At 35.6% G+C, this 27,992-nt stretch overlaps 1 protein-coding gene across 4 annotated transcripts in view; it reads left to right on the top strand.

Annotated features, from left to right (window-relative positions):
- LOC118735866 (dual specificity tyrosine-phosphorylation-regulated kinase 2) overlaps positions 1 to 19,186 on the top strand; it is a 188,839-nt gene extending 169,653 nt beyond the window's left edge. For all 4 annotated transcript variants that reach the window (XM_036465851.1, XM_036465849.1, XM_036465847.1 and 1 more), the window contains 3 exons: positions 1,665 to 1,803; positions 2,627 to 2,798; positions 15,762 to 19,186. In XM_036465851.1, coding sequence (XP_036321744.1) covers positions 1,665 to 1,803; positions 2,627 to 2,798; positions 15,762 to 16,897 — 1,447 coding nt within the window. In that variant the 3' untranslated portion in view covers positions 16,898 to 19,186. The remainder of the gene's footprint in view (positions 1 to 1,664; positions 1,804 to 2,626; positions 2,799 to 15,761) is intronic.
- The last annotated feature ends 8,806 nt before the right edge of the window (positions 19,187 to 27,992 follow it).

Below are 27,992 nucleotides of genomic sequence, written 5' to 3'. Positions count from 1 at the left end.
CATATTTTTAATGGTTCCACAATTGGCAAAAATGGTCGTTCGAAAATTTCCGTATTTGTGTATAGTTGTTGTTGGAACCTACCAAAATTGTGTTGCTTTCGAATTTGTTTCACTTCGTTTTTGAAGTAATAAAGATAAATGTGATGATGAAGAAATAAATGATAAGAATGATTAAGAAAAATATGTGGGCACAGTTGAAGATAAAGACGAAAATGAAAGTAATTAGAAATACATAAGAATTAGAGTAACGGAAAAGGTAGGAAAATGTATTGAAATTTTTCGATAGGCATCGAAATAAATTCAGTCATAACAAATGTAAAGTTATCAAGTTATCGAAATTAGTCGAATCATCGAAGTTTATGGTTATCGAAATTTATCGAGTTATTCATGTTTATTGAATTACAGCAATGTATCGTATTATGCAAATTGCTCAATATTTATTGAGTTGTCGAAATTGATAGACACAGAAAATTAGTCGAAATTTACGGATATTTATCGAGCTATAAAAATGTATGGAATTTTCGAAATTTATCAAGTCAATGACATTTATAAAGTTATCGATATTTATTGAATTATCATTATTTATAAACGAAGCTTGCCGAATTTCGTAATGCATCCACTTATTTCAAACAATCGAGTTATCGGTATTTATCGTTATTCAATTATATATAAGTAATTTTAATTATGTACATATAAGTTTATCGAGTTATGACTGCTTATCAAATTTTAACAGAATTTTTAGAGAAATTTGTCGATAGCTTTCGAAAAATATGGAGATATCAAAATTTGTTAACCGAGTTATCGAAATTTACAGACGTATCCAGAGTTTATCGAGTTAGCGATTTATATTGAGGTAGATACATAAATTTTTTAGTCATCAAAATATATTGAGTCCCTAAAACGACCGAACGATGCGAAATTTATCGAAATCAGTCGAGTTATCGAATTTTTCTTATCGGATTTTAGTCTTTTCTAAATGAGTTCAATTATCGATATGTATCAAATTATCGAAATTTATCGACAAACTGGAATGCATGTAACTTTTAAGTTAAATGAAGTTCAATGATGTGCTAAGTTACAAAGACCTCTCCAAGAGTCTTAAAAAACTAGAAATGGGGAAAAAATGATGTTATCTAAAAATTTCTTAATCAGTATGCAGCGCTGAACAAAAAAAAAAAAATTTCGTACCAAGGCGCATTAAACATGTAGCAGCAGTAGAGCAGCTTAAATGAAATTTTTTGCAATTTATTTTGTCTCTAAACTGTCAAATATTTAAAATTGTTTCACAACAATTCTTGAATGGCCAAATCTATTTGCATAAATGCTGATTATTGGACCGTGAATGAAAGAAAGTCACACAAATTTTAAACTTTTTTTATTTCAATTTTTGTTGTTTTGTATAATTACAAAGTTAGATAATTTCTTGACATTTTAGATACCAGTTTTTGCTCCAATGCTACTTCGTATATTTATTTCCAATGCTGGGTTCGTATATTTATTTATCCAAGAAAATTTACAGCAAAAGCAATGCACCTATTCAAGTAACAGAAATTAGGAAAAATATCCCTTGTGATTTTTCCTACTAGCTACTTATAAACTTTAGAATAAATCTATGTTTTTACAACAGCCATTATTTAAACCATCTCTTTTTCCTTTCTTTACAGTCTCAATCTCTATGAATTGATCAAGAAGAATAACTACAATGGTTTCAGCATGAGTTTGATTCGACGTTTTTGTAACTCGATCGTTAAATGCTTGCGTCTGCTTTACAAAGAGAATATCATACACTGTGATCTCAAACCGGTAAGTATGGATGCCATTTTTTGTATGCGTCAAACATCTGTGGTTAAAATATGGAATGCCGAGCGAGACTTTGGGGTCAAACTGTGTATATTTTAGGCAACCGCTGCTTAATTAGGATCCATAAAACGATCTTTGTGGAGGTTAAAAGAATCTTTTGAGAAATATTTTATACTAAAATATTGTCATTGTATAGGCCACAAAGATACACACAAGGAGTACGATTAACCTATTGAAATTTTAGTTAATGCAGCTCCACTTTACTATATTTAGTTGGACTTTGTTCAAGAAACAAAACTATTATTACTTACCTTTTAGTTGTGAATAGCGAACACAACCAGAAAAGCTTTTAAAGGTGTTCGAAGCGAGCTAAACTCATGCTTTAAGAATACTTTCAGAGTCGCTTTAGAGGCTCAATAGCTCCAAAAACCCCAAAAAAAAAAATTCTTTGATTCCAACTTAGTCATCTTACAAGTAATTTTCTATCTAAATTTAAGTTTTCTAAAAATGTTAAGCAGCAAGCAATATCTTTCCAATTTTGGTGCCACTGCTTCATTCGATTTTTTGTAGTCCCTTTTTGTTGTCAATCAAACTGTCTATCATCTATCTGATAGCGGAAATAAGTCTCTCTATCTGTTAAAATTTACAAAACACGCTTCTTCTTTAAGAAAACCAAACTGGCAAAAAATAAGCCCTTTTTGCTGACTCACCGATTCAACAAAATACCCAGCTTCGTTTTTCCTTACTTATGTACACAGTTTGTCACTTTCCCATAGCATGAAATGCCAAATACTCTTTATGGCTTTCACTTTATTATCTTTTACAGGAAAATATTCTGCTTAAACAACGTGGCAGTAGTTCAATAAAAGTCATCGATTTTGGCAGCTCTTGCTATGTGAGTCGTAAAATTTACACATACATACAATCGAGATTTTATCGCTCACCAGAAGTGATACTTGGACTGCAATATGGCACCGCCATCGATATGTGGAGCTTAGGTGAGTTGGTAGAAAACAACTGGATTTTTTATAAAAATATTTGAAAACGAACTGTTTTTACAAGCAAAACGAACCAGATAAAAAAAAAATAAAATAAATATAATTTGAGCTATGTAGTGTTGTTAGTTTTGTTACGGTCTATGCACACCTCTGTATTGGGAAGCTAGGCTTTCAGGTGGTCTTCAAACTATCAATCAATAGGAAGAGAGAGAACAGGGTAAAAATTTAGAGAACCAATGTGAAATGCGATCAAAGCGAAAAAATTAAGCAAAATATATATTTCGTGTCCTACTTTTAGGCGCAATTTGCCACAGAGCGCGGACGAGTTCGAATCGACGTTAAATCGAATTCATTTTTTCCGTACAAAATTTGTACTCTATTACACAAAATTTAATGAGCTATAAAATTGCTTTATATTTTTTCTTTTAATTCAGATCGAAAAGTATGAAATTTTTAGGAATGCTTGCTGATTTTTTTTTTAAATATTGCACACAGTTTGAAATTCGATTTATAAGGTTTTTGTTAAATCGTTTTGGCGGCCCGTCGGCGAACTGTGATTTTCATCCGACGGCGAGTTGTTCATCAGAACGAGTCGGAAACGACGTCGTTACGAAGTTGTTTGGCAAATTGGGAAATGCAGGTTTATAATTTTTTAGGAATGTTCATTGCAAATCAGAGACAAAGGGCTTCTACGATCAGACCCTAGATGGATCGTGAAACTCAGGTAGGTGAAAATGTATAAAGTAGGCAATGACGTTTTCCAGTATCGCACTATTTAATTGCGTTTACTTTGGTGCCTTTACATTCTTTTGTAGACTATGTTAGATAAATTAAAGTCTCAAAAAGTGAAGTCTGTAAAAAGATTATTTTCTCTGAGCTAAGATTCACCCCACACCTGAAAGTGAAGCTGCTTTTGTATTTTCTCAAACATAAAATAACGCAAGGATGTGTTTGTTTTTTCTCTTCAAAACCACTCACCGACATCTACATTCACAAATGTCATCGAAAATGTTGACACAGAAATGCGTTATGCGTTGCACTCAAATGCAAATTCATATTTCTACTTACGCTAATGGCTGCACTGTGGCTTTGAGATAATATCAAGTAAAATGTTTTACCACACTGCATGTTATATACAACAACAAAAACACCTACCCTGAATACATTTGTGATCAAAGGTGTAACTTGGAGTGAGAGTGTTGGCAAGCATACACACTTAAGTATATATATATGCAGGTGAGCGCATGCACTTACACCTTCCGAGTGCATTCAGTGGATGCAAGGATAAGTGAATTCGGCGCTTATGGATCTCAGCATATTCATATGTACATACATATGCATGTATTTATGCAGATTTATGTGTACATATGTATGTATATTTAGAGGTGTTCACGCTTAACACAAAAGAATTTTTTCATGATATTTATGCATGTATGCTTGCTTTTTTCCCGCTGCATTCAAAAAAAAGTACTTTTATGCAAGGGTAGAAAAAAAAAAATATTGTGTGTCATACATTTTTTTGCAGCAGCATACATAGGTACGTGCGTACATTTAACTCATAAACTATATATTTTTTTCGTGAATTCGTTTTCGTACTGCTTCCGATGACTTTTTGGTGTACTCGAGGAAAAAATAAAAATAATAAAAATTTATAATACCAAAATATGATTTTCATCGCTTAAAGGAAAAAGAAAACGCAAAACCAACAGAGATGCAAGATAACAAAAATTTATTTAAAAAAAATATATATATATATATATAATTATAATTTGGAATTTTTGTCGTCCGCTTAATGCGTTGAAATCTGAAAAGGGGGTAAACTAAATATTTATCTACACAAGAATAAAAAATAAAATACAGTGCGATGCAACATAAGTTCTACTAAAATCACACAAGCTCTTATATATGTATATCAAAGATACATAAATGGACCAGTTTAGAAAGGCTACTGTTAGAGCTGTTCAGGTTTTAATTTAAATAAAATAATGAGATTACATAATTTCAAACTGAAAAATTACTTTAGGCATTTTTTATTTGGCCAGAAAATTAAGCTATTAGCATATCTTATGTGGAAGACTTAACCAACATAATTATGTTCGCTTATGAAAAGCTAACTTGGCCTGTGTGTATATTAAATTAAAGGCATTGTCATTTAGTATCAGAGAGCTGCCTGCTTCAGCCAATCAGAAAGAGTCAAAACCTTGCACTTGACACTACAGCGTTCAAAAATTTATATTCACAAAAATATTGAGAATTAAAAATTGTCAAAAAATAGCAAATTTAGTTATTTCCCACCATTTTTAAGCCTCTGAGGGTCAAATTTGGACTTGGCCCTAAATAAGTCGTATGCGTTAAAATAATGAAGCAGACGGTCGCACAAAAAAAAAATCGAAACAAAAAAAAAATGATCTAGAATATTTTTTATTTGCAGTCGAACAAGTGTCAAAATCAGGCCAACATAGAAAATAAGCGAATTTGGTTTTATTATTATTAGCTTGAAATGGTTAATTAAAACTCGCTTTTTTTAGTGTTTGAATATAATTTTGGGCTTGCAGGCGCAGCAACTTGCATGGATAGAGCGCATTCTGCAGGTATAGGTTGATGAAATGGAAAACCAAACTGAACAATATTGACAATAGCATTGCCATTGCATCAGAGCAATTTGTGACCGTTTCAAAGCACTCTACAGTTAAAGACTTCAATCAACTCTCAGTTGCATAAATTAATAGAAAGTAGATTTTAAATTAATTTATTTAAACTACATAATTACAAATCTCTAAGCAACCCTACTGACACCCTGCAGCGGTCGGCGAAAATTACGCACTATGCCGTTTTAACAGAGTCAAACCTAAGGAAAAGAAGTGTTAAATAGATGAGTGGGTTTTTAGTTGGCAAGAGAGGAGTTGTTTTGTGTCCATAAGCCTGAACCTTATTTTGTATGCCGTCGTCGATTCTGGATAAATTATCCAGACTAAAGTTATCCTGAATTTCTCTGGTCAGTTCTAGCTCTTCTTCAAGAGCAGCTGCCGAGTGCACTTCTTGAAATGCATCCCTAGCGATTCAATGCTCATGAAAGTGTCGTTATACGCCCTATGGGTAGCGTTTAATCTTCTCTGCAGCCAGCCAGTTCCAAAGGAATCAACTCTGCTTCTGGTGGCTAACCGAAAACGCGACATCTGCGTGATCGTACATGTCCAATGAAGTGTATTTTGTATAATTATTTGTAGGGGAATTAGCCGTAGAGGTTATAGGCCTCATTTTTTGGAACCGTCAAACGGAGCTTTTTCAGTGGAAATATCTATTATAGTAGCTACGACTATTAGTGCTTGATTATTTCCATTTACTGTAAATTCTCTACTAGGTTCAATGAATGGAAATACATACATACATACATACATGTGTCCATATGTTTTACACTTTCTCCCCATAACATTGCGTTGCTTTGATTATTGCTGCTCAAGTATTTGCTGAAGGTTGATGCTTACTATGCACTGGATTTCCGTTTAAATATTTTTATACTTCAAAATAAAAGATTTGTGCAAAACAAGGTGAGCAGCCACCTTTTAATATCTCTAAAAGCGTGACCCAAATGCGTAAATCTTTCATAAAATGTGTTGCTCACTTTACGCAGCTAGAAAAGCTGTAACCAATAATTACTTCTGATGCTGCCCTTTTTTTTTAGGTTTCAGAATATCTTTAAAAAAAAAATGCTATTAAAATATTTTGCAAAGGACAACCTTGCTATGAAATTTTAATGCAGTAACAAAATTGCAGGTTGTAATTAAAAATTTCACAAACAGCGTCGAGTTGGCTAAACGAGCAGAAGAAAATCTCGGAGATTTGCTAGCAGTAAAAGCTTTTAACTTTTCTTTTCTATTTTATGTTTATATTATTGTGGTGTGTTTATATTTATTTTAAAGGTGGTTTTGAACTTTATACCACGATTTATGTTTAGAAAAAATAAAAGGAGTAAAACGGACATTACCACATCTTCTCATCAGACTCCTTTTTCTAGACTTCAGGTGGGATCGTAACCGTAGAAGTGATGTGCTTTTACACTTGAGATAACGTATGCCTTGTTGAGATCTAAAAAAAAGCATTCTGTTTTTCCTTGCAAGTAAAACTAGGGACGGAAAATAATCCTTTTGCCTTAAATTTTGACTTCTCGAGTTTAAACAATAAACATTAAAATTAATAACAACAATGATTATTATTTTTGAGCGAAAAAAAAAGAAAAATCATAAAATATCGATGAAGTGCTTTTTACGTATGTATATTGATTACCAACCCTGAGCAAAGCAACCAAAAAAACCAACCAAATTGCGATTGAAATGGGATAAGCATTTTTTTAGTTAGTCATCTATATAATATATACTTTTTTTAAAAAGAGTTGCAACCATTTAAAATATTATATTCAAATTATTAAAAAAATAAATAAATCGACTATTACAAAATTTTTGTTACTTAGCTGAACTATGGGAGGGTTGCCACCTGTTTAAAAAATCATATTAGGTAAGAAAAATATGTATCACCATATGGGTCACCAAATGAAAGGGGTTTCAGAAAGTAGTAGTTTGAAAATGTTTTGAAGAGGGTTGCCACCTGCTTGAAATGTCGAAGTTAGTTTACTTATACACAAGGTGGTATATGAAACATCAAAATATGGATGTCAAACGAAGGAGTGTTAAGAAATCTTTAGTTTGAACGTCAGAATATTTTTGAGGTGTTGAAAGAGGGCTGCCACCGGTTTAAAAAGTTTAATTCAAATTATTTAATAAGTTTAAAGAATTATTAAAATATGGGTATAGTCGATGGGGGTTTAAAAAACTTGTATTTCTGAACTGTACTTGGCGGGGTTGCCACATGTTAAAAAAAAATCAAATTCCACTTAATTCATCAGTTAACTAAAATATGTATCGCAATGTCAAGCGAAGGAGAGTTAACAAGGATTAAGCTTAAAAACACTTTTGAAGAGGGCTGCCACATGTTTGAAAGGTCTAACTCAATTAACTAATACAAAAAGTATATGAAATATAAAAATACCGTAGTCAAAAGAAAGAATGTTACGAAATCTTTAGTTTGACCATTTGGAATGTTTGAAGAGGGTTTGCTACGTGTTTAAAAAGATACGTTCAAATTATAAATTTATTTAGGAGGGTTGCCGTTTGTTAGAAAAATCCAATTCAAATAAGTTCTTCAGTTTATTGAAATACATGTGTATCCCAATGTCTGACGAAATAGATTTAAGAAGGTTTTAGTTTGGGAATACTTTTGAAAGAGAATTTCAAAAATGAGAGGTCAAATTAAAAATTTTTCCCGTAGATGTGTGGGAAATTTTTTAAAACCGACTTCCAAAAAAGGAGGAGGTTTGGACCACGTAAACCGATTTCGATAATTCTTTTTTCATCGGAAAGGTAGTGTCTCAGAGGTGGTGCCATACTAATCTGATTAAGATCCGATCAGTGGATCATGAGCTATATATATATATATATTTTTTTTTTTTATATGAGAGTTGAAGTCGGTTTTTTTTTGCTAAAAACTACTTGTTCATTTTTTTTTTTTGGAATTAAGAACTTTTTTCATCGGTATAGGGTGGTTTAAAATTTGATGAAACTAAAAACATGTACTATTCCAGACTGCTATCCACTGGCACTCGAATCTCTTGTAACTCGGACTAACATTTGGAAAATTTTTTAAGTTTTGAAATTAAGTTTTGGGCGTAGAGTAATTAAAAGTTTTAACGCCATGCGAAATCATTAGTTTTATTTATCTTTCAACTTATTTGATTTTCCCACCTATTTCTTTAACTACTTTTTACCTTTTACATAAATTACACATTCAATTTGTCTTTCTAAGCTTCACATTTACATACTTAATAAAAGCCTTCCCTGCGACCTGAAATCAATTTCAAATATACCGCAATATTTAACCTTGCATTTTATCCTGATTAATATATCATTTTCAGCTTCCTCGCAACCCAAATCTATCCTCATTTAACTCTATAAATGCGAAAGTCAAAGCCGCAGACACCGCACTCTCTAAATATTTATACAAACATACATTGGTACATAATTTTATTTATAACACCGTCTGATGCTAATCTAACCACAAACCATAAAATGTCCCCTTAAAATAGAGACATGAATTCCATTAGACATTTTGACCGCAAAGTGATAAATTACAAAAGCCATGACAAACAATTTGTATGGATGCTACGCCAAAGGCGAAAACAATGGCCAAAGCAATACATACTTAAACACAACATAATGGCAATAGCAGAGCAAGGCGCTAACCAAATGAAGGACCAGCTACACTGAGCTTGCGTATAATAACAGAGCAAACCCAAGTTAGGCTACATTTAGATGTAATAATCACAGCAATGAAGGGGAGTAATTTCAATTCAATACTGCTTAGTATACGCTGTATTGTTACACTTCAAGAGATACCACACTGACTGTGTTGCATGTAATTTTATTTGCCTTCGATGCGCTCCAAATTGAAAATAAACGAAATATTTAACTAGCCTGCGGTAGCTGAGAAAGATGGTTTGGATAATCAGCATTGCGCCACCAAGGAATCAATTAAATACGTTGCTAAGCTGACCTTGACTGAGCAATGTTGCGCACTGAGTTTGAGTGGCAAACAAGCAGATGATAAATTTTGCTTTTCCATTTGCATAAATGAGCAGTACATGAAATGCCAAAAGAGTAGCATTGAGTGTATAGTATTTTATTAAAGGGGAATTTAATTAATTTATGGCGTACTGTAGAAGCTCGAGCCATAAGGAAAACACTGTGGGGTGTTTTAGGCTGAAATTGAAACCCGATCAAAAGCAGCGAAGCCCGTAACTCTGGTGGTAGACCAATATCATTAACAAAAAATTATCGCCTGCTGCCACGCTTTTTGACTGTGATATCTTTGAAGTAGTAGATAATCTCTTCTAAATATTTTCACTCAGAAAAAAGTATTTTTCAAAAATAAACATTTTTGGTTTTTCCGTGTTAGCGATTTAAAATTTCAGAACAGAGCAAATATTTTCTAAACAAATTTCAAATTAAATTAGTTTGAATAAATAATTTTAATAATTTCAATTTAAACAAATAAGTTTTTAATTGGTCATAATTCAGATTATTCAAAACACGTGTTGATAAAAAAAAATATTTGAAATCTAAGTAACTTTGCTCATTTTCTTCGAGTTTGCTTTCAAAGCAAATTAAGTTTTTTTTATAATATATATTTACGACAATTAATCAAATATTATGTTGAATCTAAAATAATTTTCTATGATTAATTAATTAATAAGATTTCGATTAATCAGCTTGTTCGATTAATTGATTACTCGCGAGTCAGACGCACCGTGTATGCCGCCTATAAAAATGAATAAATGACAAATTTATCTCAATGTATGCCACATGAAAGGAACAAGTTCCAATGCTTTTAAAAGCTCTCTGACATAAAATAAAAGCTTTTACCGGCCAATATTGCATACAAGCTCTCTATGCACTTCAAAGTGCTACTCACTAGAAGAGCTTTTATAAACTTTATATATATATTGCGTAGACGTGTTCAGCTTGAAAGCTCTATCTTCACATTTTAGTCCTGCTCGTTTGCAGACCTCTTTTGATTTTCCTATAAAAGCTCTCTATTCCCGCCTAAAGCTTTTACAATAAATAAAGCTTTAAAGATCTTCAACCACAGAAAATGTTTTGGTTGTGACTGCGACGTGAAATATACATATGTAGAAGATTTTCAAAGTGATACCCTCATATCATGCGGAAGAGCTTTATCAAGCTTTATATTGATCTTACATGAGCGCGCACTTAATAATAGCTCTCCATGCCTACTCTAGAGTGGTGAAGAACAGGGCTTTGGGATCATGCAGAGCTTTTTTAGGGGTGAGATTTCTCTCTAGCCACTACTGTTCTAATGCAGCGTCGACTATACTCCGTTCGTCTGACTGGTGAAAAAAACATAAACTGCTTGCTTTAGAATCTATACCTTGTATTAAAGGTATTCCATAGTTTCATACATACATACATCGACATCGCTGTTCCCAAACTATATCTAATTTTTCTATCTACCGCTACAACTTTGCCATTAACAGCATCAAAGCCAGAAGCAATTGAATTACTTCCTTCAAACGTCTATATATTTCTATAACCATATTATGTAACAGCTATACAATCAACGAGACCGCCATTTAAATACATACGCCCAAGCTCTTTACCGCTCTACCCTCATACATACATGTTTTCAATCACAACCAACACGCACTTTAACAATTAAACCTACCAGGGCGCCTAACTAGCATCGAAACTATAGTAGCCACAGAAGAGAGAGGCGCATAAGTGTGCGAAAAAACACTTAACTTATTTCAAAGTGGGCGAGTGATAAATATCAATTGTGCAAAAAGTGCGAAAAAAATGTATGTCAGTGATAGTTTTACACTTCGAGCTATCAAAGGAAAGCAGAAATATTTATAGCTAACCTAGCGCCAGCTGCTTTTAAAGCATTGAAAGCACTGCTACAGAGCTGCTTTATTTGAATAACTTTCTTGCATTAACGAGGTGCCAACAATTTCCTTACATTCTTCCTGCCTACCCTCATTACTTCCTTCCGTGGCTTCCTTCCGCGAATTCCAACTGCACTTTCCGTTTTAACTTTTCGCCCCCTTCAGAAAGTGTCTAAATACATATTTGAGTAAGGCCTACTACACTTGCACTGCGTGGAAAGTTCACTTGCAAGTATTTTTTCGAACCGCCTCTGGGCAATTTTGATATCACCATCAATCAGAAGAGTAATTGTTTGTTGTATGTGCGGCTGTGTAGGCTGAAAGCCAACCTGTAGTAAGCTTATGCAGGTTTTTGATTTGAACGCATTGAGTAAGGGTAGATATAGAGCGGGTGTTTGTGACGCCGACTTGGTGATTGGTAGCTTTTGTTATCGATATTGAAAGTTATAGGAATAAATAGCTTTATCAACAAAAATGTCTACGAAAATATCGATTAAGAAGCATATCAAATAATATATCGATAACAATTTTGATATCACAACTGATATCAATAAATGTATTAATAGTAATATCGATAAGGAAATCAAGGTGCATTTATATCTATAACGAAGGGGTAAAAATATTGATTAAGTATGACAACCACTAACTAAAGATGTCGATAGGTATAACAATGATGATAACGATCAATATGTTCCTACAACGATTTCGATTTTCAATAAATTCCTGTTGTTATTATATTGAGTACATCGATAGCAATTTCGATAATAATATCGAAAAATATATCGAAAATTTTATCGATAAAAAACTTTTTTCTCAAAAATACAGATAAAAATATCCATGTATAGCAGGGACCGTAACAGTTACCAACTTTTATCAAAAAAATCGCTCTTTAACAGTTATTTTATTTTTTAGATCCCTCTTATAAAAGTCATTTTTATAAGTCGTAGTAAACTTTTGTTCTCCAACACCTTCTTAACTGTGAAAAATGTTAATGAATTTTGTACTTTTTAAATGTAAAAGTCACTGACTGATTTTTATTGATGACTTTTATAAATAAAAGCCTTCGATAACTGTTATCTAAGACATATAATATAAAAATTAAAAATAACTGCTATTTGCAGATTATTTAGATAAAAATCAAAAATAATTGTTATTTTGGATTTACATAAAAATTACAAATAAAAATTTATTTTCAAATTTGATTTGAAAAAAGAAATCGATTGGTATGTATCACTTAGTGGTAGAACATTTCCTTCATAGTGAATTTTTCAATGACAGTTTTCATCAATAACTGTTATGTTCGGTCTCTGATGAATAGTTATTATTGGCGATATTGATAGATACATCCATAATTTTTCCGATTATAATATCGATATCCATAGAGCATGATAAATGTATATATATATTTTTGTTCGTCTGCCCATACCCTCTTTCTTATTTCCATTTTTATTTTTTTTTATTTTTATAAAACTTACATCCACTACATTACGAATTACCTAAAAATAATACGAATGTCCTTCAAACTTCCATGGCAAACATTTCACATTAGCTAATTTGCGATTGCATTTTCAATGTACGAAATTCACAATCCATTCATTTCCACTAAAAAAAAAAAGTCCCTCAAAAATGAACAATTGAAATTAAAGTAAAAGCTTTTAAGCACCGCTGGATATGCATACATAGTAAATATTGGTACTTACATAAGTCAAATACGAATGCGATTTGGTATTGGCATTGGCAACTGAAATCAGTAGTAGCAGACAACTGGCATTGTTGCCAAAAAATTTTGCTGCGCATTATGCATTAGAATGTGGATAAAAGCAAACTTTTGTTGAGTGTATAATTTTTGCAAAGCATCATTGATGGTGCACAGCATGTCATAAAACTGTTTTTGGTTAGAAATTAATGCGCATACAACTAGGGGTATAAGGATGAAGCAGATTTTCATAATAAAGGGCAAGTAAAAAACAAAAAATTAAAATAAACTGTAGAAATTGCCGAGTCAATGTTCGCGGAATAAACGAATTTTGGAGCCCGAAATTTTTTACATTTTATTTTTTTTTTGTTCTTCAAAGATGCATTCCATACTATTGTGACCCACCCTAATTTACACACATTTGTATGCAAGTTAAGCTTCCTATTGTCATTGGTTTGCTTCGCATGCAGCTGACATTAATTTGGCAAAGATATCGGTTACTGACTGCGTCAAAATTGGCTCAATAAGCGAAAGCATGAGAAAATTCGTTTTTCATTGTTATTTAAGGGGATTAAGAAATTTCTAGAGTGATCTTAAAATAACTTGAATGAAAACTGTTTACCCAATAGATGTGTTAGCAGAAATCAAACACTTGAGAAAAGTAAAATCTAGCTGCTTATCGCTCACATACATATGCATTTAAAGCGAGGTTACACATACGCCACGGCAACCATAGTTCAATGTAAATGGCTATGAATGCAGCTCCTGAAAACGCATGTAAATAAATGTAACTTATTACTTTTCACGTTCATCACATAGTACTTTTTAATAAAATTATATCGATTTCGTAACAAATGATACAACTCTTGGTGCCGCAACAGTCTTTTTTGGTCTGCACAAGTCACACAAAGTCAAGGTCAGTTGTACGCTTTGCAGTGTTTGCGCCTTCTATGTCCTTATGCTGCTACGAGGCAGTGAATATAGAAGATATATAGCCGCTTTATTACATCATTTCATCTGCCTTATACTTCAATACTGTCCTCGCATTCGTAAGTAGTTGGTAAAGCCGAAATTAATCATTCCAAATGGTCGCTGTGTGAAAATTTTGTTCACTCTATATGACGGCAAGTTTTCAATAACATTGCATAAAAAGGCACATTACTAAAGGTCAAATGCCTAAGTAGTGTAGAGCATAAGCAAGAAGGCAGCAAAAAAATTGGTAGAAGCAACAAAATCTTCAGCGGCAATTGGCTGTGTATTGGCAGAAAAATGAGTGTGACCTCAGCCAGACTGGCAGCTTAGCTGCAGCGACCATCATTAGAACTTAGCGAAGAAAACTTCCGACTTGAAATTAAGTGTTATTTTGATAATTTCATATTCAAAAATAAAAATTTTCGCAAAATTTTATTTTAAGAGAAAACAATTTTATTGCTCGAATTTCACTTTTCTAATTAAATTTAATTAATATGTAGTATATATAGTATGTTAAATATCCTGATTCTTAACTATTAGTAACAAAAATTAGCATTTTTTAGAATGTGAACTGTTGCTAACTTTTTTCTTGAAACAAGTAGACGTAAATTGGGGGTTTGAAATTTTTTTCGATTTCAGATTTTAAGCATTTTTTATTTAATTTGAAGGATGGTCTAATTTTTTACTTTCTATTAAAATAAGCAATTAATGGTTTGTTAACCTTAACCATAAATAAGTCTTGCTCGATAACATGCGACTCAATTTTAAATTTTTGTTTATCGATATCTAAATATAATCGGCAAAGTTTTGGAGACATGATCCCCTTAACAGTAGTAACAGTTTTTTTTTTAATTTTGAATTTCGAATTGTGTCGTTATTGCAGAGTACCATCGATATGTATACGCCAGTGGGCGGCGCCACGCCCATTTACCAAAAATGTATGATAATATCTTTTTCTGCTAAGTGATTATTGCAAACAACAATTTTGAGTGAATTAGCTTAAGTGATTATTGCAAACAACAATTTTGAGTGAATTAGCTTAAGTGGTTGCAGATTTATCGCAGTTTTCGGATTTCTGTAAATCACTGTTATGTGGGAGAGGGCGTGGTTATTGGCCATTTTGAAAATATTCAACGAGTTTGTTTGCGAGACTCTAGGGGGTTAATAAAGTGGCTGATAAGATACAGCATTTCATCACAACTGGGCGGTGCCACGCCCCTTTACAAAAATGTCAACATTGTCTTATTTTATGCCAAAATTCCAATTCACCTTCCAAATTTCAACGACCAGGATCAAGTCTTGCGAAAATATCGTAGCTTTTGCATTTTTGAAAAAATACCGTTATATGTGAGGTGGGCATGGTTACAGTCCGATTTTATTATTATGTGACACATACATATTCATTATCGTTATTTTTAGTAGATTTTTTTATCGTTTTGGATGTACATAGGTATTTGCGGCAGCCTCCACTTTGGTTGACGAACGCCCTATCTCAGAAAATTTTCAATGTATTTTCTAATTCAAGAAAATTCTGAGATAGGATATTTTTCAATTAAACTCCGTAATAGCGCGTTCATCATTCAAATTCTGAAGTAGGACGTTCTTGAAAAGTTTTTTGAGATAGGGTGTTCTCGAACTGGCTGCCAAGATAGGCCGATCTTCCACTCGGCCATCGATATAGAACCTAACTATCCATTTATCTACAGCGAAAAATTAAGAAAATCCTCACCAAATCGTTACTATAATTTTTTCTAAAATACTTTTTTCTTTTCTATTCGCGCAGGTTGCATTCTCGCCGAGCTCTACACCGGCTTTCCGCTCTTCCCCGGCGAGAACGAAGTCGAGCAGTTGGCCTGCATTATGGAAGTGATTGGCCTGCCACCGAAGGACCTCATCGCCAACGCCACCCGACGCCGTTTGTTCTTCGATTCACGTGGCGCACCACGTTGCACCACCAACTCCAAGGGTCGCAAGCGCTTGCCAGGCGGCAAGTCACTCTCACAGATACTCTTCTGCCAAGATCGTTATTTCATCAACTTCCTGCAACGCTGCCTTGAATGGGATCCAGCGGAGCGCATGACACCCGAGGAGGCGGCACACCATGAATTCCTGCAGCTCTCCTCATCCAATCGTCACCGTAGCTGCCGCATGTCCAACTCATCATCGACCGGCGGTCTCAACAACAGCTCTTCACAGAAATCATCCTGCTACAGTTTCACCGAAGTCTCGCCACCCACAAATGCCACAAATGCGAACACCGCCAATAACGGTAGCGCTAGTGGCTGTGGCAATGGTAACGGCAACGGCAACGGCAGCAGCAATGGCGCCGTAGTCGCCTCCATCACCAGCACTACAGCGGTCAGTAATGCTGCCATCACGACGACGACGAGCAAAGCTACCACCACCACACAATCACGCGCCAACGGCGGGCTGGCGCATCACGCACACCACGCCGCCTCCTCTGGTCATCTGCCCGACATCAAGCTCAGCGCCAGCGATAAGTACAGCAGCATGCAGAAGGTTGCCGTACGCTCGAAGATCACCTCGTCTGTATCCGATTTGGATGCGGTGCCGCAATATGCGTTGCATCGCAGCATTTACGGCACAAATGGGCTAACGCATAGCGGCACCGCAGCGCGCAAGCATCTCATTACAAGCGGCACCATTGCCACAACATCAAGCAAATATGGCTTGGGCTTAGGTGGTAGCGGCGGCGGTGGCAGTGGCGTGCATAATCACCTCATGCATCAGAGCACAACACTTGGAAATGTGGCGCACCACGGCGGCGGCGCTGGTGGTGTTGGTGGAGGTAATAGTAATGGTCACAGCGGCGGTGGCGGCGGGGGCAGCAGTGCCAGCAACAATATGTCACACTCACAATCGACGGGCGACGTGTCAGCGATCTTCGGAAGGGCTTGACTTCGCGCGCGTCCCACCAAACTTGAGCTCAAAAAATGCAAACTAGTCAATATGGTGGATTTTTGGAGCTAGAAGTGGAAGTAAGTGGAGTGGCGCGGAGCGGCGGTGGCTGCGGCGGCATCGTCGACGGCAAGGGAAGGAGGAGGCGTGTGGCGTAGAATTTAGAATTTCATATGAAAGTGAAAGCATTGGGAAGCAGAGCATCGAGCAAGCCCGGCCGTTCTACTGTCTTTGAAGGTTACTCATACGCCCGGCTGTACCGCAGAGGTTCTTGACGAATGTGGCGCCACACAGCAGGCGGCATACATTGTGCTGCAACAGCGGCATTATATAGATTATAATTTTAACTGAATATGAATAAAACATATATCGATTGTGTGTTTATTGTAAGAGAAGTCACTTTTTGACTACCATGCAAAGGTGGAGAGAGCAAGAAGAAAGGTTGGAAATTTGAAAATCATTTTTGAAAGATGAAGTACAAATACATAAGTAAACAAAAAGGAAAAGATTTAGATAGCCACACCTTTTCATAAAAGAACCTTTTCATAAAAAAATCAAAGTCATGGGCTTATATTGTTTTAGTTCAAAAAAGATTTCTTTAAACAAACTGTGCGAAATTATTTGAAAGCTGTGTGTTAAAAAAAAAAAAAATAATAGAAAAAAATTATCTCTCATTTCTTTTTTTAAGAAAAATCTATTTTTCCATAGAGCTGGATTAGTTAATTTCAAAAATATTTTTTCCAAAAATTTCAATACAAAAATTTATTCGACTTTTCGGAAAAATTTAAATTATTTGCGGGACAACAAGTTTGTGTATATGCTTGTAATTCTAACACTGCAGAGTAAAACAATTCCAATAAAATTTAAAATTTTTTTTTTTTTTTGGAAAAATATAACAAATTAAAAAATGGAAATAAAAATTTTGAAGCTTAATTGAAGACGTAAAGATGCCGATCTTTTTAGTTAATATTTTTTTTTAATTCTGAAACATTCAAAAACGGGCTTAATTAATTATAGAGAGTTTCAGGAGAATTTGTGTTTATAATTTTTCAGAGACAAAAATTGACTTATAAGCGTTAAAAAAAAAATTCGACTTGATGGTTTAAATGCACGAATAAAAGTAGTAAGCTAATTTTGTGGTAGTAAAAATCAAGTGTTCCAATTTTTTTTTAATCTTGCAAATTTGAAAAAATTAGAAAGTAACATCTTCTTACAGTATGTGCTATTCAACTAAATACTTATGCCCTTATTCATGAAAAAAAAATAAAATAGTTTAAAAAGCTTTATAAAGTGAGATTTTAACACAAACTTTCGTTTTTCTTATTTTTTATTTTCAAGAAAAAGTGCGAACCTTTTATTGGAAATATAGAAAGTTATTGAAATGTCAATGAGTTTGTTTTAAAGTTTGCAAAAACAATTTTGAGTTTATTTTTGAAATATGGCCAAATTTAAAAAAAAATTCCTTAAACAATTTTGAAATAATGATTATTTGCTAAGAAATTTTAAGAAACCTGATATGTCACCATTTTTTTCTTGCTCTCTTCGCTCAACCTGCATGACTTTACGCTCATTTTCTTGTGAAAAACTTTGTGAGCGCACTTTAGACTAAATTTCAGAATTATGTTTGTATGTGTATGAGTGCTTCTGAAGTAGTTTTACTTATATAATTTAGTGTAATTGTTGTAAGTTACAAACAAAATAAACCATGTAGCTAGTAAATGAGTTTCAATGGCATAAAAATAAAGAAATGAAATGAAGTACTGGAAAAAAAATTTAAATGATTACAATATAATTATAGGCATAAAAAATATTAAAAAATATTGATTAAAAAAAGTAAGCATAAGTAACATTTTGTTGAACTATTCAAATTGTTACGAAATAATTTACTGAAATACTTTAAAATTTAAATATTCAAAAATATATAAAGAATGCAAAAGACTATATATAGATTTTTGCATATATGTATACATATATATGTATGTCAAAAATTTTTAAGAATCATACCTTCAAAATTCATTGAAAAATTTGAAATCAATTTTCGCTCACATTCTCGACATACAAATAAAATCTTCCATATATTTAGTTTTACTGCTTTTAGTAAATTTTTACATTAAACTGCCTTTGATTCAATGTAAATAAATGCATACATATGTTTATGTTGACACATAAATATTATAAATAATAATAAAAATAAATAAGTAATAAGTAAAATTTCATTGCCATGCATCACAAAAACATTTCTTGAAGCATATCCTGTAAAATAATAACATATTAAAAAAAAAAAAAAAACAAAAAACGTAAAATCACACTGCAACAAACACTGCTGTAATTTTAATAAATTCTAATAAATACAATTTACTTTCTAGAAAAAATATTTTAGGCATACTATTTTACTATTTTACTTATAGAATTTCTTACATCTAAAATATGCCAGCGTATAAACTTTTGACTTTATTAATTTTTTTTTTTGTTTTGGTTCCTAATACAACTTTTGTTTTTTAATACACACATGCATTCATGTTGCAATAATTTTAAGATATAAAATTTAAAATTTCAAAATTAATTTTTCTTACTTTTTTTAAATTTCTTTATTTCAAAATTATTATTTTTTAATTTATTTCACTAAAATAAGTTTTTTTATAATGAATTCGTGAACATAAGATTTTAAAAACTATATATGTATGTATGTACTTCTAAAACTTGCTTCAATACACTACACTTTGCTCAATCATGCCAAATTTTGTAATAATTTTTATTTCACTTTTTTAATACCGCTTAAATATTTAGCGGTTATATTCACTTATCTCCATTTTCTTCGTAGTTGGTTTTAAAAGAAAAAACCTTAGCGCAGATTTGCCGGCATTTTCATAACAAATATGCACGTATGTCACGCTGTGTTCGAATTTATCAAATTTAGTTAAAAGTAATGAGATGCATAAAATAATTTTAAGTAGATAAATAAGCGTATTGATTTTGTGAATAACGATTAAAAGTGGAACAAATTGTGTAAATTATATTTACATAGGTCCGGGCCTGCGTTTGTGTATTGTAAATTGTATACATAAATTACATGCATACATACATAAATATGTACATGCCTACCGGCAAACACGTAAATATTTACATAGATTCATACATACATATAATGCGAACAATTAATTATTCAATTCAAAACAATAAATATAATCGAATGAATTTATTAAATATAAAATTTTGTTTGTGTTTTAATTTTCGTTAGTTATTTATATATTTGTTTGAGTTTTAATACAAGTTTTGATAGTTTTTCTAAATTTTCATTATTTTAAATGCCTCTCGCACGGAAAGCAATAATTCGAAATCTAAAATGTCTGACTTATTTATAACAAGATACTCTGCCATAATTGGAGCAATATCTCAATATGAATTTGTAATATAGAGAAAACATTTCCGAGCATCAATTCAGAGCTAATGTCCTCATACATAAACTCAAAATATGTTAACCCATTTCAGTTTTGCAAAAAGCACTATCATGGCAGTTTTTACTACATACTATTTTGTCGTTTATACTCCCGTACTCCTCAAGGGTAGATCGTTCTACTATTTTGAGAATAGTTAACTTTTATACATATTCAAATTTATATGAATTTTATGGCTGAAGCACAAATGTTTGTTCTACGAATAGCCTTTAGCCCCTCCATCTCTTCTAGTCTGTGATGAATATTTCATTTATATAATTTCTAATGATGGCTTTAATAGCTGCACGTAGAATTACTATTGCTGAACTGTCTGACTCAGCCCTATTTATTCAAATGAGCAGAAATCTTATTATCGTTATTTCCCATGCGATCTGTCACTTATTTAAAGTAAAACTAGTTCGCTATATTTACCAAAGTAATTTGCCAAGACAGAGCTGATTATACAGCCCAATTAGGAATACCTACTCCCAAGATGTTTAGTCTCCGGGAATTTTTTTTCTCCCGACAAAGAAATCCTCCAATATTTAACTTCCAGGGAGTAGCATTTTCCCCTAAAATTTGGGAGGAGGAAATTCGAACTTCGAAAAAGCTGCTTGACACTTTTTTAACAGCTCAACTCCGCCAATTAATATAAAAAATCGTCAGGGAATTTTTATTCATGATAGGTGGAAGGGACAGGAGAGAAAACTCCCAGGGAGTTTCTGTTCTGAATCAGCCTGAATGTCTTGAGCACATTTGAGGAAATACTATTTGACTTATTTTCCACCATGTTGTCTCTCTCCTTGAGGGCTGCAAGTAATATGACTTGGAATACCGAGGCATATTCCCTAAGAGATAAGTGAAGACTTCAGAATTCAACATTGTGTAAGGGTTGTAATTACTTTAGAACTAAGCCTCGGCCAAATCAGCGTTGTATAATCTTCTCAGAGAAAAGGGTATCGTACTATCTTCCGGCATTGAGAAACACGTCTCGATCTCTCTCTCCATGAATGCTGCATGATAATTACGTCAGAAAAACATTAACAGATTGCAAAAAAATACCAATGCTTTCTTTTGCTGAGAAACAGAGAGGGAGGTTGAAAATGACTGAAACTCTGCTTGCGTAATGCCCGAATGTCCACTTAGGTTTCGTTGTTGCGCCCATCTAGAAGACTCACTTAGGCTCAAGGCTCATTGCGTTGCCGCATGTGGGGTCAGCAACTCACAATGCTGCCTAAAACCATTTAGACTCTCGCAGATATTTTAGACGATCCCTGATTTCCATGCATCTAAGGTCTTCCAAGTTATCGAAGAATTTTCTAGCTAGAGTGGAGTGTCTTCGTCTGGATAGGGCAGGGCAGTATCGTTTACTCCTCCTCATTATCCTAGCAACTTCTACAGAAGCCATGTAATCGTACGCCTAGTCGATAGGCATGCTTGCCGGCCATGATACTGTCTGGCAGTTTTGCAAGTTATTTTATCATGCCATCTGTCGTTTGCTACTTTAGTGAGCCTCTCGGAAATAAGTAGCTTGCTAGTTTGTAAGGGTATTCCTATTTCATAATTTATATTCTCAATAAACAGTGTATGGTAAAGTCGCGCCAGTTCATCCGCCTTACAGTTTCCCTCAATGTCGCAGTGTCCCGGAACCCATATCACGTTTAAGCGAAATTCCTCAGCCATCTCGTTAAGAGATACGCGGCATTTCATGGCAGTGAATCGACTGCTTTGTAAGTGATATGATTGCCGTCTGGCTGTCAGCGAAGACTTAGATATCAGCTTGGGTTATCTTATGACACTTTACCAGTTTTGTGGTCCGATCTATTGACATCACTTCCGCCTGAAAAAACACTACAGTGGTTCGGAAGACAAAAGCTGAGAGAGAATGGCCCCTTACTGTCAAGCAGAGAAATTTTAAAAATAGGAATTCGGGTAGGAAATTAATAGAAAATGTTTATAGCAGTTTAAATTAGAATATGTCCGGGTTATGTAGGTAGTACGGAGGTGCTTTCTCCTAATCGCTTTTTGTTCTATGCAGCACACTCCGTAAGTTTTAAAATAGGCTAAATTGTACGACTCGACAACATTGGCATTATCTACTGTCGCGCCGAAATAAGTAAACGACGAAAATCGTCGAAAACTATACAGTGCTGCAACGTTTTTCCGTTTTAATACACTAGTCGAGTGGAAATTTTAGGCAATCACGGGACATGCATTGGACACGACTGTCGCAATGATTATTTTTTCTATTCTCGTTTCTTACGTATTGCAAAATTGGTGCTTTTTAGCTCAAGGGCAACTAAGAGGTTAATTTAATTAGAAAGTACATACGTATGTATGTATGAAGATAGGTATCAATGAATACTTATGGTCTGATTATGCATACTTCGCATAAATTCGCTCAACCTCGCATGAACTTCAAACTGTAATTTCGTACGTACTTTGTATGTATTTTGTATGTATTCCGTTACCCATAAATTAGCAGAGCTTTTAAAAACTTAGCGATCTGTTGAGTTTAGATTTTGCTTCACATTTCTTTAAGTTACATTTTTATTTCACTGGTACAATTGGTTGTGCGAAGTTATGCGAAGTATGCATAATCAGACCTTTAGTTGGCTGCAAGTTAGATTACTGAGAAGGTTAATTTCTGTTGCCTACATTTCGGCTGTAGCATTATTCCACACATAGATACATTGGATTGCCGCGATTATCGAATCTCAGTCTGCTTTCTGGCGCACATTTATTTGAACTGCAAGCTAAATTGCTACGGAGTAACTCTGTCCCATAGTCAAACGGATTTCTGGAGCACATTTTCTGGATATATTATTGCAAAAAAAAGATTATTAAAACTCGGCAAAAAAAGACTACTACGCCCCCTTGAATGATCGGAAATGTTTTATAAATCTGTAAACAAATCTCTAATATATTTAAAACCTCCTTTAAAAGCTATGTACGCTTCTGCTGATTTATTCAAAATACCTCCATAGCAATAGTTTAATGCTTTTTGGTGAGCTTTAATTTACTGGCATTAGGGCGGTACGTTAGGGTAATAAGAACTGAGATCTAGGGGGTAAGTACTAGAACGACGTACTTCAATGAATTTTGAAACAAAAAAGACAAAAACGATATATCATACTTTAAGATCGGACTTTAAATGCCGAAGTGTGACGAAAAATATAAAAACCCGAAAGGAAAACTTTGTCTTTTGTCGAAATTGCTGGCAAAAGTACGGTGTACGGTGAACTGTGCGGTCTAATGTATATAAACTATATATCTACATTATAGTGGTTCAAGTTTTGTATGACGAAAAAAGTGCCATCGTAGAAAACGTGGCTTAGTTGTTTCATTTTAATATTTATTTTTTTAATATCTTTACCAACTTTCAATTTTCTACGGTAACCAATAAAGAGGGCTCAATGAACTTGATATGCGACACTGAATCGCATGGAAACTGACAAAACTATTGATTATTTTTTATAAAAAGCTACAGGTGCCATGTTGTGTTGAAATATTCTTAGGCTGCTTAACCAATTGTTTGGTTAATAAGTGTACAAAATTCTTCTAGATTAAAATATATAGATTTTATAAGCATCCTCAAAATGTATGCTTGGGAACGAAAAGATTGGTGTCAGTACCTTCTTCAGCAAGAGGTAAAATTTTGGAAGGTCCCCCAAACCCCTATCTCGGAAATTTTTAATTTTTATTGGACCACTCGGTTATACATACATATATGTATAATAACATATATACATATTATATTTTATTGAATACTTATTTAATATTAAAATAATTGGTATTTCTCTTCTTCTCTTCTTTTTTGGCGCTGTAACCGCCTAAGCGATTTTGGCCGAGTTCAGCAAAGCACGCCAGTCGTTTCTCCTCTGTGCCAACTGACGCCAATTGGAAACGCCAAGTGAAGCCAAGTCCTTCTCCACCTGATCTTTCCATCGCAGTGGGGGCCTCCCTCTTCCTCTGCTACCACCAGCGGGTTCCGAGTTGAATACTTTCAGAGCTGGAGCGTCGGTGTCCATTCGAACGACATGGCCAAGCCAGCGGAGCCGCTGTATTTTAATTCGCTGCACTATGTCTATGTCGTTGTAAAGCTCATACAGCTCATCGTTCCATCGTCTGCGGTACTCGCCGTCGCCAACGCGTAAAGGACCGTAAATCTTCCGCAAAATCTTTCTCTCAAACACCCCAAGAGCCGCCTCATCGGATGTTGTCATTGTCCATGCTTCTGCGCCATATACCAGCACGGGCATGATGAGTGACTTATAGAGCGTGGTTTTCGTATGTCGAGAGAGGACTTTACTCCTGAATTGCCTACTCAGTCCAAAGTAGCACTTGTTGGCAAGAGTGATTCTACGTTGGATTTCAATGCTGACATTATTATCGGTGTTAATGCTGGTTCCCAAGTAAACGAAATTCTCTACTTTCTCGAAATTGTAACTGTCAACAGTGACGTGGGTGCCAAGGCGCGAATGTGCTGACTGTTTGTTTGATGACAGGAGATACTTCGTCTTGTCCTCGTTTACCACCAGACCCATGCGCTTTGCTTCCCTATCCAACTTGGAAAAGGCAGAACAGACTTCGCGGTTTTTGTTACCGATGATGTCGATGTCATCGGCATAAGCCAGCAATTGCACGCTCTTGTAGTAAATTGTTCCTGAGCGGTTCAGTTCTGCAGCTCTTATTATCTTCTCCAACATCAGATTAAAGAAGTCACATGAAAGGGAGTCGCCCTGTCTGAAACCCCGTTTTGTGGCGAACGGCTCGGAGAGGTCTTTTCCAATTCTGACGGAGCTGGTGGTATTGCTCAACGTCATTTTACACAGCCGTATGAGTTTTGAGGGGATGCCAAATTCAGACATAGCGGCGTATAGGCAACTCCTTTTAGTGCTGTCAAAAGCGGCTTTAAAGTCGACAAATAGGTGGTGAGTGTCGATCCTTTTCTCGCGGGTCTTTTCCAAGATTTGGCGTATTGTGAATACCTGGTCTATGGTGGATTTGCCAGGTCTAAAGCCACACTGATAAGGCCCAATCAGTTCATTGACGGTGGGCTTCAGTCTTTCGCACAATACGCTCGATAAGACCTTGTAACCTATGCTTAGAAGGCTGATCCCGCGGTAGTTGGCGCGAATGGCGGGGTCACCTTTCTTGTGGATTGGGCAGAGCACACTTAAATTCCAGTCGCCGGGCATGCGTTCATCTGACCATATTCTGCACAAGAGTTGATGCATGCACCTTATCAACTCCTCGCCGCCGTACTTGAATAGCTCAGCTGGCAGGCTGTCAGCTCCAGCGGCTTTGTTGTTTTTCAGCCGCGTTATTGCTATACGTACCTCGTCATAGTCAGGCGGTGGAACGTCGACTCCGTCATCATCGACTGCGGGCTCGGGTTCTTCTTCTCCACAACTTTCTGTGCTGCTGCCATTTAGTAGGGCGGAAAAGTGTTCCCTCCATAATTTAAGTACGCTCTGGACATCACTTACTAGGTCGCCATTATTGTTCTTACAGGAGTGCGCCCCGGTCTTTAAACCTTCCGTAAGTCGCCTAACTCTCTGGTAAAATTTTCGGGCATTCCTCCTGTCGGCCAGCATTTCAAGCTCTTCGCACTCACGTATTTCTGCCTCTCTCTTCTTGTTGCGGCAAATACGTCTCGCTTCCCTCTTCAGATCCCTATAGCGGTCCCACATAGCGCGCGTTGCGCCCGATCGCAGCGTGGCCCTGTAGGCGGCATCTTTTTTCTCTGCAGCTTCCTGATACTCCTCATCGTACCAGTTGTTCTTTCGGGCTCGCTGAAATCCGACTACTTCTTCGGCGGCGGTACTTAATGAGCGGGAAATGTGGTTCCACTGCTCGCATATGTCGGTTTGTTGAAGAGTGCTCTCTGAGAGCAGGTGTGAGAGTCGAGTAGCGAAAGCGCTGGCTGTCTACTGTGATTGCAGCTTTTCGACGTTAAGCTTTCCTTGCATATTTGGGCGCACATTTTTTGCTGCACATAGGCGGGTGCGTATCTTGGCTGCAACAAGATAGTGGTCCGAGTCGATGTTTGGGCCTCGGAGTGTGCGTACGTCTAAAACACTGGAAGCGTGCCTTCCGTCTATCACAACATGATCGATTTGGTTTCTCGTTTTTCGATCCGGAGACAGCCAGGTAGCTTGATGGATCTTTTTATGCTTGAACCTAGTACTGCATACTACCATGTTTCGGGCCCCGGCGAAGTCGATCAGCCTCAATCCGTTGTCGGACGTTTCGTCGTGGAGGCTGAATTTTCCGACGGTGGTTCCAAAGATCCCTTCTTTGCCCACCCTGGCATTGAAGTCGCCAAGCACGATTTTGATATCATGACGGGGGCAGCGCTCGTACGTGCGCTCCAAGCGCTCATAGAAGAGATCCTTGGATGCCTCATCCTTCTCTTCCGTCGGGGCATGGGCGCAGATGAGCGAGATGTTGAAGAATCTCGCTTTGATGCGGATTGTGGCTAGACGCTCGTCCACCGGGGTGAACGACAGTACTCGGCGACGGAGTCTCTCTCCCACCACAAATCCAACTCCGAATTTGCGCTCCTTTACATGGCAGCTGTAGTAGACGTCGCAAGGCCCCAGACATTCTTTGCCTTGCCCCGTCCAACGCATTTCTTGGATGGCGGTGATGTCAGCTTTTGTCCTTACGAGGACATCAACCAGCCGGGCAGAGGCACCTTCCCCATTAAGGGTCCGGACATTCCAGGTGCATGCCCTCAAATCGTAGTCCTTTAAACATTTGCCGTGGTCGTCATCATAAGGGGGGGTCTCATCCGAGGCTTTGCCTTGCTTCTTCACTGGAAGTGGTTTTTACGTGGCGGGTCCCAAGCCCAGCGCACAACCCATTGCTGGGACGGGGGTGGTTTCGCAACCAAATACACGTTTATATAGCGAGCCGCTTGCTCCAAGCAGACACCCGCTTGCAGCCGCACCTACTGGTGAACAGACGCTGCAGACTTCAGTGAGCCCTTAAACCGAATAAGTCAGAGTGGCCCCACCGAAGCTCCCTCTCTTTCTGCCGTGACCCAAGGCTCCACTCGGATTGGTTACCGCATCTCGCACATGGGTTGCTCACGTTGCCCAGAGTGCGCGAACGAGGACGCAAGAGTCGGGATTGAGTATAGCCATGCAACTGTAACTGCATACCCAGCGCAATGACTATACCCCATTGCACTTAATTGGTATTTAATTTGGTACATATTTAAAATAATCACAGAATTGTTTTTTATAATGCCTTATTTTCTCACTAGGTATGACGATACTTATAATCATAAAGTTAAGGATGAATGACATTACTTCATTGTCACTTTAATGCCTGTTGGAAATTCGGTTTGAGCTTTTCAAGTATAAGTAAATGCAGTAAAAATTCCCTAACTGAACGGATAGTAACTTTTCTTGTCATAATAGGGTTTTTTATAAAGTAGCAGATAAACCAAAAGAAAAAAATGTGAACTATAACCACCAAATATAGTCAATAGGCTTATATTAGACAACAAAATTTGAAAATAATTGAAAAAGTATGTATGTACTTATATAGAAATTCATATATTTGCAATTTTTAACAGTACTAAGATTTTCTTAGTAAGACAATATGAAAACAATTAAAATTAAATAAAAATAGCGGGTATGATACGA

The sequence above is a fragment of the Rhagoletis pomonella genome, unplaced genomic scaffold (assembly GCF_013731165.1).
Source record: "Rhagoletis pomonella isolate Grant_MI unplaced genomic scaffold, Rhpom_1.0 Rhpom_scaffold_00003, whole genome shotgun sequence".
NCBI classification, from domain to species: Eukaryota; Metazoa; Arthropoda; class Insecta; order Diptera; family Tephritidae; genus Rhagoletis; species Rhagoletis pomonella.
The sequence above is the reverse complement of the archived record's forward strand: the minus strand, read 5'-3'. Positions and strand labels throughout refer to the sequence as shown.